This window comes from Arvicanthis niloticus, chromosome 27 (assembly GCF_011762505.2).
Source record: "Arvicanthis niloticus isolate mArvNil1 chromosome 27, mArvNil1.pat.X, whole genome shotgun sequence".
Taxonomy (NCBI): Eukaryota; Metazoa; Chordata; class Mammalia; order Rodentia; family Muridae; genus Arvicanthis; species Arvicanthis niloticus.
Window position 1 is genome coordinate 16499046 of NC_133435.1, and position 12276 is coordinate 16511321.

The 12276-nt window shown below is 38.8% G+C and overlaps 1 protein-coding gene across 8 annotated transcripts in view; it reads right to left on the bottom strand.

Moving 5' to 3' along the window:
- Positions 1 to 12276, bottom strand: part of Mindy2 (MINDY lysine 48 deubiquitinase 2) — a 53809-nt gene that overhangs the window by 22807 nt on the left and 18726 nt on the right. For all 8 annotated transcript variants that reach the window (XM_076926225.1, XM_076926231.1, XM_076926227.1 and 5 more), the window contains exons 4-5: positions 8121 to 8279; positions 3919 to 4021 (exon numbers count right to left, since the gene is read on the bottom strand). In XM_076926225.1, coding sequence (XP_076782340.1) covers positions 3919 to 4021; positions 8121 to 8279 — 262 coding nt within the window. The remainder of the gene's footprint in view (positions 1 to 3918; positions 4022 to 8120; positions 8280 to 12276) is intronic.

Here is a 12276-nt window from a genome sequence, read left to right on the forward strand (position 1 = left end):
AATTTTATAAGCATGTTTTTGTCCCAGGAATAGTTGTTAAGAAGTTAGTCCTAAAAGGGTGTGACACTAAATGACTGGCTGTGGGGGAGTCTGGCAGTTGGTACTTGGAGGAGAGGTTCCTTATTCATTCTTATTTTCATGTCACAAGCAATCATTATAGCAACCAGATTCAGGAGGCATGGCCACTTAAGAAGAAACATGATGCCTGCTCTTTACTGTAACAATGCTGCCATGCTGTGCTGTGCTGTGCTGTGCTGTGCCTACAGGTGTTAGTACCAAACAGAAAAGCTGCTGCTTCTCATGTCAGCTATACAGCATTTTCCCACCAAAGGCATGCTAGGAAAAGTATTTCTCATATTTTGAGGTCTCATGAAATGCTTGGATTAAAAAGTAGTTGTCATTTAACACAACTTAAATTTCTAGCTTATAAGGCTAGAAATAAACTGGTTTGGATATCTTACTGATTCAAAGGAAGACACAGTTGAAGGCTATAAACGAAAAGGAAGCAGATATGCCCGCAAACCCTGTGGGATGGAGTTGCTGTGGGATGGAGTTGCTGAAATGTGAGGGAAAACACCACTGTGGCTCCTCCCTGTCTGTGTGAATTTTGGGGTCTTACACAAGTCATAAACTTCATATATGATTACTTCTTGGTGTAAAAATCATTTTGAGTTTCACTGCTATCGAATTGGCACATTGAAGACTTTATAATAAACACGCATGGTATATGTACACAAAAATTGTATGCACGGCACAGCACAGCAGGCGACTCCTTCATGTTTTTACCAAGATATTCTTCCCAATTATCCACACTCCTACCCTTGTGGAATTGCAGCCTGGCATGGGAAGGATGCTGTCAGGCTGTTTCCCGTGCTTTCTCACCTGTACGTGCTCACCCAAACTCCCTTTCATAAATTCATTCTGACACTTAACATTTTGAATTTTGTTCTTTCAATTACCATTGAATTATATTTTAAAGAGTTATCATCATCATCATCATTATCTGTTTGTATGTATGTTGTGAATGCATATTACTGGATGCATGTATAAATCAGAGGCTAATTTTCAAGAACTGGGTCTTTCTTTCTGCCATGGGTAATGGAGATCAAACTCAGGTTATTAGGTTTGCTGTGGGAAGTGCTTTTGCCTGTGAGCCATCTTACCAGCCCTAGAAGAGTACAATTCTAAAAGTGTATGGAGCATTGGTGATACAGTAGATTCTATAGACAGACATTTCCTTTATAGGCTTCTTTTCAGGAATATACCTGACACTGGGAATACAGAAGGAAGAAGTACATTTAGTGAGCATATGGAGAGAAAAAAGACTTTCTGGTTTGTTTTGAGCTGTTCTCACACTGTAGCCCATATTGGCCTGCAGCTCCTTATATAGCTACAGCTCAGACTGTACTCAAATTCATGGCAGCTCTCGTGTCCCAAACCCTGAAACACTAGGATTAGAAGAGGTGTGAGACACTACACCAGGAAGACAACATTTTATGTTATAATAGCTCTCTTGCCTTTTCCTTCCTAAAATGTAAACTCTTCTGTCTTAAGTTGTAATAAAACAGCTGTCACACAAATCAACGATCAGAGTCCTGTATGTTTATATTATCTTTTCAATTTTTGCGTGAATATATTAAGATCCTGGATAATTAACACAATTAGTAGGATTAGTTAATGAGAGTCATATACATGTCATTTTATGTTCTTATATTGTCTTTTGTTTTTGGTGTGTGTGTTTACATGTGTGCATGCATATGTATGAAGTGTGTATTCATGTGGAGGCCCAGGGACTAACGTAGGCTAATGTCTTCCTTGTTGCTATCTCCTTTTGTCTGAGACAAGATCCTTAGCAATTTAGCTAGAATGGCTGACCAGCTGGCCACCAGGATCCTCCTGTCTCTGAAGTGCTTGGTTTTATGTGGGATATAAGAGATTTACAGGTCTTACACATCTGGTATTTTACCAACTGAGTCATCTCCCTAGCTTAAGCCACTGTTTTGTTTGTTTGTTTGTTTGTTTGTTTTTGAGACAGGTTCTCTATGTAGTCCTGGCTGTCCTGAAACTTACTACATAGACCAGGTGGTCTCAGACTCACAAAGATCCTCCTGCCTCTGCCTCCGCCTCCTGAGTGCTGGTATTAAAGACATATGACACCTTGCCCAGTCCTCAGTCTACAAGGTATCCTTATAATAACTAGCTTTACCTTCTAAAAATGTGATATATATATATATATATATATAATCAACTTTTATTGTGCTACAAACTGAAGAACTTTGTCTGAGTGAGAGACTCATCTCCTGCTCCTGCCTCTTCTGATACTTGTTTTTTTCTCCTTCCTTCCTTCCTTCCTTCCTTCCTTCCTTCCTTCCTTCCTTCCTTCCTTCCTTCCTTCCACCACTCTAAGGAAGAACTGAGTGAGAGGTGGTGAAAGTTTATGCAAATGGCTTTTAGCCTGAGAACATTCTGGTTTCAAATCTCTTTACTCACTATTAACTGGAGCACAGCTGAAAAAAATTATATATATTTTAAGTGGAGTAAATGTAGATTTATTGAGGAAAACTGACAAAGAACTCTTGAGAGTGGGAGAAAAAGGCTGAAAAAATATTGACATGTCTCTGTGACAGTGAAGTTACTAATCTCAGTCAGTTACTCATGTCCTAGAATGAGGCTTTTCTATTGAACTGCACTGAGACACAGTGGAGAATACATACACTCTCCTCAGAGAGAGGGTTCAGGGTCAATAAAACCACCCACTTCATTGGCTATCTGACCACACTAAAGCTGTAAGTGATTCAAAGTGTTCTACTAGCATCCTGACCTGATGTTACATGCCAGATGAATGGGGCTCTAGAAAGAATCCTTTCCTGGCATGCCAACAAAATGCTTCTCTCAATTATTACAAGTGCTACCACTTGTAGTATTTTTAGAAGTCCTATCTAAATAATTTACAGCTATGAGTATGTTATAAAGAAACAATGAATTCGAGAAATTCTTAGGAAAATGGATGGAACTAGAAAATATCATCCTGAGTGAGGTAACCCAATCACAAAAGAACACACATGGTATTTACTCACTGATAAGCGGGTGTTAGCCCAAAAGCTTGGAATAGCCAAGACTCAACTCACAGACCACATGAAGCTCATGAAGAAGGAAGACCAAGTGTGGATGCCTCAGTCCTACTTAGAAGGAGTAACAAAATACTCAAGGGAGTAAATATGGAGACAAAGTGTGGGACAGAAATTGAAGGAGGGGCCATCTGGAGACCATTCCACCTGGGTATCCATCCCATGTGCAGTCACCAAAGGTAGACACTGATGTGGATGGCAGGAAGAGCATGCTGATAGGAGCCTGATATAGCTGTCTCCTTAGAGGTCTACCAGAGTCTGACATATTCAGATGCAGATGCTCACAGCTAACCACTGATCTGATCAAGGAGTTCCAGATGGAGAAGTTAGAGAGAAGACTGAAGGAGCTGAAAGGGTTTGTGGCCCCATGAGGAGAGCAACAATACCAACCAACCAGAGCTCCCAGGGTCTAAACCACCAGCCTGGGAGTACATAGGGAGGGACCCATGACTCCATCTGTACATGAAGGGGAGGAGGGCCTTGTTGGGCATAGGTGGGAGAGGAGATCTTCGGTCCCATGAAGGCTGAACACCGAGTGGGGGGATTCGAGGGTGGGGAGGTGGGAGTGGGGGGGTAGGTAGGGGCACATCCTCATAGAAGCAGGAGAAGGAGGGATGGGATGGGGGTTCCTGGGTTCTGGGGGGAATGGGGTAAGGGGATAAAATCTGAAATGTAAATATAATATTCAATAAAAAAGAAACCATTATTTTGTATACTTATAAAAGATAAATGTAAACTCAATGAATTTCAAGACAAATTATTTCAGCAGGTATGAGCAGCACTCACCCACCTTCGCTAACCAACTGGCTGTTGTCTGACTGCTTACAGGAGATGATCTTCTCTACCAGCTGGTTGTAGCTGCAGTTGCCAACAGCTTTTACAATGTCATCAATCTGAAAAAACAAATGATGGTCTAACTAGTCCTGGAAAGGTGGGGAAAAGTAAGAAAGGCAAGCCCCTCACTCTGTAAGCACTCTCTCTAATAGCAACACTAATGGGAGCGCTCAGGAGAAGGCCAGCATAGAAACTTGAAAAGCGGTTTTATACACATTATGAAAACTACTGCAATTATAGTGTGCAAAAGTGATAGTTATTGCATGCAACTTTAAGACTATAAAGATGGATTTAAGCCACTATAATACATGAGGTATTCAGGAGAAAAAAAATAAGAAAAATTCAGGGGTTAGAGTTATGACTCAGAGCTAAAAGCACTGGCTGTTTTTCCAGAGGACCTGAGCTATTTTCCTAGCACCCACATAGGTGTCACAACTGTCTGCAACTCCAGTTCCAGAAGTCAACACCCTCTTTTGGTCCCTGCAGGCACTGCACAAATACAGTATACAAACATACATGCAGACAAGACATCCATACACATAAAACAAAAATAAATAAAAAAGAAAAGAAAAATTTAGTGTTCACATAAAACACAGATGTTTTCAAACAGCACGGCGGCACATGCCTGTGACCTTGGTGCTGAACCCTCCTTCTCCCATGACAGCTTCACACTTATCTTTCTTTTGTTCTCTCTCCCTCCCCCACCCCACCACCATCTCCTCCCCCTCCTCCTCCCCCTCCTCCTCTTCCCCTTCCTCCTCCTCCTCCTCTTCTTCTTCTTCCTCCTCTTCCTCCTCTTCCTCCTCTTCCTCCTCTTCCTCCTCCTCCTCCTCCTCCTCCCTCCCCTCCTCCTCCTCCTCCTCCTCCTCCTCCTCCTCCTCCTCCTCCTCCTCCTCCTCCTCCTCCTCTTCTTCTTCTTCTTCTTCTTCTTCTTCTTCTTCTTCTCTCCTTTTTTGAGATAGAGATCTCCTAAGTCCCACACTGGCCTCAAATTCAGAATGCCCATGCCATCTGCCCATCATTTTTCACTTATCAATTTTGAGACATTCTTTTGTCCTTACAATCTCTCTATATAATTATATTTTATTTGTGTCTCTTATCAACATTGAAACACAAATCTGTTTTAATCTATTCCACAATCATTGTCTTTTTAAGTATTTGCTGAGGCCAGACTCAGTAACAAAGCAAGACTTATCACAAAAGTAAAGACAGACATTGTTATTTTCTTTTTTTTAACAATGAATGCTAAGTCTTTGGAATACTTTAATTTCATTCATTCTCCTTCTAGTTTTTGCAGTTTAGAAGTTTTTAGTACCCCAAAATATATGTTATTTGGTAATTATCAGTAACTTAGATTTTTACCTGTTATATACATTATATCTAGTTTTTTTAATATTTGGAGTAATTTTACTTCTCTTCTAAATACTTATTTATATTTCTATTAATAAAGCTCTCGTGATAGCAAATTTCTAAAATGTAATTTGAAAAAAAAAAACTTTGCTTCATTCTTGAAAAATAACTTTACAAGGACAGAATTATGGGTTAGTGTTTGTCCTCTTCATTCACTGATGCCATCCCATTGTCCTCTGACCTTTGCTACAGAGGGTGTGGTGGCATGTACCTGTAGCCCTAGCACTGGGGAGGTGAAGGCAGGTAGATCAGGAGTTCAGGATGATTCCTCTGTTACATAGTGAGTCTGAAGCCAGTCTAGGATGCATAAAACCCAGTCTCCAAAATAAATAAAATAAAGTATTAGTTACCAATCATTTAGAAACATCTTCTCAAGTGACTAAATTCTAGTGTTCATTATCCAAAAGAATATATTTATTTGCAAGTTATTTTTCTCTTTTGAGACAAGGTCTCTCTATGTAGCCCTAGCTGTCCTAGAATTCTCTATGTAGACCATGCTAGCCTCAAATTCAGAAAGATGTCCGCCTCTGTCTTCCGGATGCTGGCAGTAAAGGTGTGCACTACCGTACCAAAGAAACGTAGTTAGTTAGAGACCACAAAATTAGAATTCAAAAAAGCATCCAGTTTTGAAAGGTTTTAAAGCTTTTGCCTTTTCTTGTTCTCTTCTGAGCATCAGGATTTGTTAAAAAGCAAGTGAATGAAACAGATCTAAAGCACCGAGGCTTCTCTTGAGAACCTCTGCCTAGACCAGAAGCACCTGGTTTGCCATCTCTGTACTACATTGAAGTTCATTTTTTCTGTAAGCATATTATGTACTGGACAACTTATAGCTAGCTACATATACAAACAAGTGATTTGAGTTTAGTTTAATGTCATATTATCGACAGGAAGTAAAACTACCTGGCATTGTACCTGCTAGGACACACCTGGCATGTGTAAAATGCTGGGCATGGTTGACTTTTAGTGACATCCTCAGTGAAAGAGTACCAATCAAAACATAGATATCCTTGTTAAAGTGAACTACCCCTGTGCCTCCCAGAATACCAGTTACTTTTAGCAGTAGATGGGGATAGAGGGCATGGGCAAGCCTCTGCTATGATGGCCTCTCTTTCTCAATAGCTAATAAAGACACAATGTATTCTACCAGTTAATATTTATTAAGCACCTACTGTGTGCAACACACTCTTCTACATGCTGAGACATAAGATCCAAGGTACATAAAATAAGTATTTATTGAGAAATTATAGTCAGTCAAGTAAATGAATAGATAATAATTATAGTGATAAATGGTAAAAACATAGCAAAGGGAGAGAAAATGGTGACAAGAGGAAGAGTAATAAGTTTAGGGAGGGCCTCTCTGACAAGATAATATTTGACAAGAACTTTTGATGTACAAAGAATCAAATATGTGAAGATCTGAGAGAACAAGGTACCAGGAGACTAGCAGTCCACAGTGAGTATTAATCTATTCACCACAAAACTGAGCTGGGCTGAGAGTGCAGCCTTGCCTGGCACGCATAGGGCTCTGGGTTTCATGCCAGGACCTTAGCAACATTAGCAGCTTTGAGAGGAACAAGCTGACCTGCTTAGCTAAGAGAAAAACAGCAAGTGTCACTACAGTAAAGTGAGAATGTCAGAGAAAGGCAGGAAGTGGTGTCAGGCAGAGTCTAGAGCACAAAAACCTAGATTAAGCTAAGGCAGGATGGCTATGGATTCAAGGCCAGCCTGAACTACATAGTGAGTGCCAGGTCTGCCTGGGATACCATACAGGTCTGGTCACAGAAACAAAAATCAAAACAACAAATGCCCATTATGATTTCACCTTCTTGGAACTACACTGAAGAGTTTAAAAAAATTGAACACCTGGGCGGTGGTGGCGCATGCCTTTAATCCTAGCACTTGGGAGGCAGAGGCAGGTGGATTTCTGAGTTCAAGGACAACCTGGTCTACAGAGTGAGTTTCAGAATAGCCAGGACTACACAGAGAAATCCTGTCTCGAAAAACCAAAAAAAGAACAAAAAATAGGTGTGTGTACTTGTACCACTTTTCAAGTGACTATCAGGATTTTTTTCCGCAAATAACAGAGCAATGGGATGCTGACAGGCAATTAAATAAACAAACAAATAAATTTAGTTATATATAATTATTTTATATATAATTAAATATAATATACATACAATTACTAAATATTATATAATAATATATTATTATTACATAATATTACATATATGCAATAATTATATAAGACATATTAATAATAAAATTAATTTACTATAATATTAACAATAAATAATACATAATGAATAAAAATTTATAATATATACTGTTAAATATAAATTAACTATATATTGTATATAATTAAATATAAAAACAATTTAGAATATATATAAATTAAATATAAACATATATATACTTATTTGTATATATGTTTATATTTAATTTATATATATTCTAAATATATATATACTTATTTATATATATTCTAAATATATATAAATAAGTATATATATACTTATTTGCATTTGTATTTATGTAACTGATACATTTTTATTTTATGTATATGTATACATGTATGTCTACATGCATGTGTCCAGTGGCATGCCTGGTGGTTGCTTGGGTCAGAAGAGGGCAGTGGATCCCCTGGAACTAGAGTTACAGACAGTTGTGACCTGTCTACAGTAGCCAGTGCTCTTAACCACTGAGGCATCCCTCCAGCCCCCTGTATTTACATAACTCAATTCTACTTACCTGAGGGTCCACTAACCACCCATGATACAAAGGAATATCTAGAAGATCAAAGACTATGCACTCTGGTGTGTACTCGAAAACTCGTACCCCAGTGAACCTGACGTTTACGTCCAGGCCTGTCTGCAGTTTGTGCAAGATTGCCATAGCATCGCTCATATTCTGAAAATACAAAAGGAAGAAGTAGAGTTCAGAAGAATAATTACTATAAAAAAGTTGTATGTGGTGGCATGTGCCTGTAGTCTCTATACAGTTCTCATTTGAGCCCAAGACTTTCAGACAAGCAACACAGCAAGACCCTGTTTCTAAAAGTAAAAAATAAAAAAATAAAAAATAAAAAGACCCAAGTTATTCCCATCAATGCTTTTACTTTCATTTCTGATTTCATTTTATTATTTTCTTTTATTATAATCCTACAGCACTAGGCATCAAACCCTGGGCTCTGTACACACTAGATAAACCACATCTTCAGCCCTACAGCAGACCAAGTACTAGCCTGAGTTCCAGTAATACAGCAGTGAATATAACAGTGTTTCTACTGTCAGGTGATTAGTATGTTACTACAAAAGACAGCCGTCTCCTTAGAGGTCTGCCAGAGCCTAACATAAACAGAGGCAGATGCTCACAGCTAACCACTGATCATGGGGTTCCCAATGGAGGAGTGAGACAGAAGACTGAAGGAGCTGAAAGGGTTTGTGGCTCCATGGGGAGAGCAACAATACCAACCAAACAGAGCTCCCAGGCTTTAAACCACCAGCCTGGCAGTACATAGGGAGGGACCCATGGCCCTAGCTGTATACAAAGGGGAAGATGACATTGTCAGGAGTAGGTGGGTGAGGAAGTCCTTGGTCCAGTGAAGGCTGGACGCCTCAGTGTGGGGGAAATCGTGGGTGGGGAGGTGGGAGTGGGAGGCTGGGTGGGGGCATATTCTCATAGAAGCAGGAGGAGGGGGGATGGGATGGGGGTTCCTGGGTGGGGGAAAATGGGGAAAGGAGATTACATCTGAAATGTAAATAAAATATCCAGTAAAAACATTTTTAAAAAAGAGACAGCCATGTAAATACAATGAGATGCCAAGCATTAACAAGAAAAACTGAGCAGTACAAGACTGTGTAGTGGCAAGAAGTGAGGACCTATTTTTAGACTGAGTAGGCACGTGCCTTTAATCCCAGCACTTCGGAGGCAGAGGCAGGCAGATTTCTGAGTTTGAAGCCAGCCTGGTCTACAGAGTGAGTTCCAGGACAGCCAGGGCTACACAGAGAAACTCTGTCTCAAAAAAAACAAAAACAAAAACAAAAAAGAACTGATTTCTGCAGTGTTGTCCTCAATTCTCAGACACAATTTGTAGCACATGCACATGGCTAAATACATTAATTAATTAGTTAATTAGTAAGATTGAGCCTCAAAAAAACCGTAATAATTTCCTACCCTTTAATAACCATCAAGAGTAATAAAACTGATAATATTTATAAACAAAGGTTAAGAGAAAATATTTGGATAACTTCTTCCTAATTCTTAATTGATAATTATGGTATAAAATTTAAGAGTGAGGAATAGTTGCTGATAGACACCCTTAAGGGTGTTTTACACTTTTTTTTGTTTTACAATTCATCTCAAAGGTACTGCTAGCCTAATGAAGTATTTTAAATTTAAATACAAAACATACTTTTATTTATTTCAGACAGTCTTGCTATATAGGCCAGGCTTTGAACTTTCAGTCCTCTGCCCTCTGTCTCCTGATCTCTTAAAATAAATGATGTGATATTTGTTACACCAGCTTAAACAAAAGCATGTTTTGCAAACACATTTGCAATCATTTAAAAACCTGTCAGGTTGAAGGTTCAGCTTAGTGGTAGAGCCCTCACTACAGCTAGCTTGTGTAAAGTTCTCATTAAATACCCTACAACTGCAAACAGATGAATCCTTAGGACCTCCAACACAAGCAAAATGACACCAGGATGATCAGCCACTATTTTGAATTTCAATTTTGGTATTATCAAAAAATATCTCATTGAGTTCAGTAAGAAATTATATAAACTTTATATGTGAAATAAATTGAACATTACAATTTCATACTTATAAAATGATATTTTTTATGTGGGCAGAAGTCATGAGATTAGAAAGAGGACTTGGAGAGGGGAAGATGAAATCTAAAGGTGTGGGGGAAAAGGAAAAAAGCGACATTAATGAATTCATGTGAAGCAGAAAGGGGCCAGGGAACGGGGAGGGCATGAGGGTAACCTAAGAACAAGCATGCATGAAAATTTCATGATGAAACACATTACTTTCTATGCTAGCTTTAAAAAAACAATTAAAAACATTGTTTTTTGGTTTTATATACTAGAAGCAGATGTAACACTTTATTGAAAAAGAGGTTTCTATTGCTAAAGATTGTTTGAAAAAAATCACTGCTCTTGGGGTGGTGGTGGCTCAGTGGTTAAGAGCAGCACCCAAATGACATCTTAACAAAGACATATATGCAGGCAAAACACCAATGCACAGAAAATTGAAAAAAGTAGTCACTGCTTTAAGCTATAAATTCTCCTAGTAATATTTGGGAAAGTTACTGAATAACAAACCAAGTTCTTCTGAGTTATGCTCCAGTATTTTCTAGTAAAATTTAAATCAGCATACAAAGTTGACTTTAGCTATAGACTACCTATAATGCAAGATGTTGATTTTTCAATTGTATTACAACAAGATTATATGAACATTTAAATTCAAGAAGCTTTGTAAATTAACCCCAGCATTTGGAAAGCAGAGGAAAGTGGATATCTGTAAGTTTGAGGCCAGCCTAGTCTACATTGTGAGCTCCAGGCCAGTCAAGTCTACACAGTGAAACCCTGTCTCAATAAACAAACTAACCAACTAATCAACCGATCACCCACCCAACCAACCACCCAACCAACCAACTAACTAACTCTGAAAACTAGAATGAATTTTGTTTCCTGATGTGCATTTGGGCCTGGTGATTGTTTTGTTGCTTTGGCTTTTGAGACAGGCTCTCATTACGTAGCTCTGGTTGGCATGGAACTCTATGCAGCTCAGGGTTTACCGTGATGGAACTCTATGCAGCTCAGGGTTTACCGTGATGGAACTCTATGCAGCTCAGGGTTTACCGTGATGGAACTCTATGCAGCTCAGGGTTTACCGTGATGGAACTCTATGCAGCTCAGGGTTTACCGTGATGGAACTCTATGCAGCTCAGGGTTTACCGTGATGGAACTCTATGCAGCTCAGGGTTTACCGTGATGGAACTCTATGCAGCTCAGGCTTTACCATGCCCAGTTGCTTGTGAAAGTGAATCCCTAGTGATGTTCATTTCCTCCACAGTGGAAGTGACGACCCTTCTTTCCACACAAAGAAGTTAATTTTTAATCCCAGCACCCTGGAGGCAGAGGCAGGTGGATCTATGAGTTTGAGGCCAGCCTGGTCTACAGAGTGAGTTCCAGGACAGCCAGGACTACACAGAGAAACTCTGTCTCAAAAAAATAAAATAAAATAAAATAAAAAACCAAAACAAAAAAACCAAACAAACAAAAAACCCAAAAGTTAATTTCTTTTTCTTTCTATTAACAAATGCAAAGAATACTGAAGAAAATGAGGTTTGTTTACTCCCAGCTTTGGGAGTGTGCCTTTCCTACTGTATCTTTACTACAGAACAGGATATCAAAAGGGGAAAAAATGTGGACCCGTTGAAATTACACAATTATAGAATGTGTCCTGACATCTCAGGCAACTCATGTTTACCCTCAGCATAACTTGAAGACTGGCAGAATGCTTCCTTGGCATGTACAAGGTATTGAGTTCAATTCTCAGCACAGGAAAAATGATAATCACTTAAAAGATACAAGAAAGGATAAATCAATGATAAATTCACTTGAGAGTCAATTTTCAAGAAAATGCCAAGTTATCCTATACAGATTTATTATAAGATAGTACCAATAAATTATTAGTACATTCATGCATAGAATCTAAAAACTATGGCTGTTGAACCAAATATGGCTCCGAGCTAAGAACTATTTTTACATTTTTAAGGGTAGTTTGTTTTTTTTTTTTAAAGAAAAAAAAGAATAAGCAGCAGACTTGAACTGGCATGGCTGTCAAAGCCTAACACACTTTCTAGTCCTGTATAGAAAAAGTTGCGAATCACAGACAA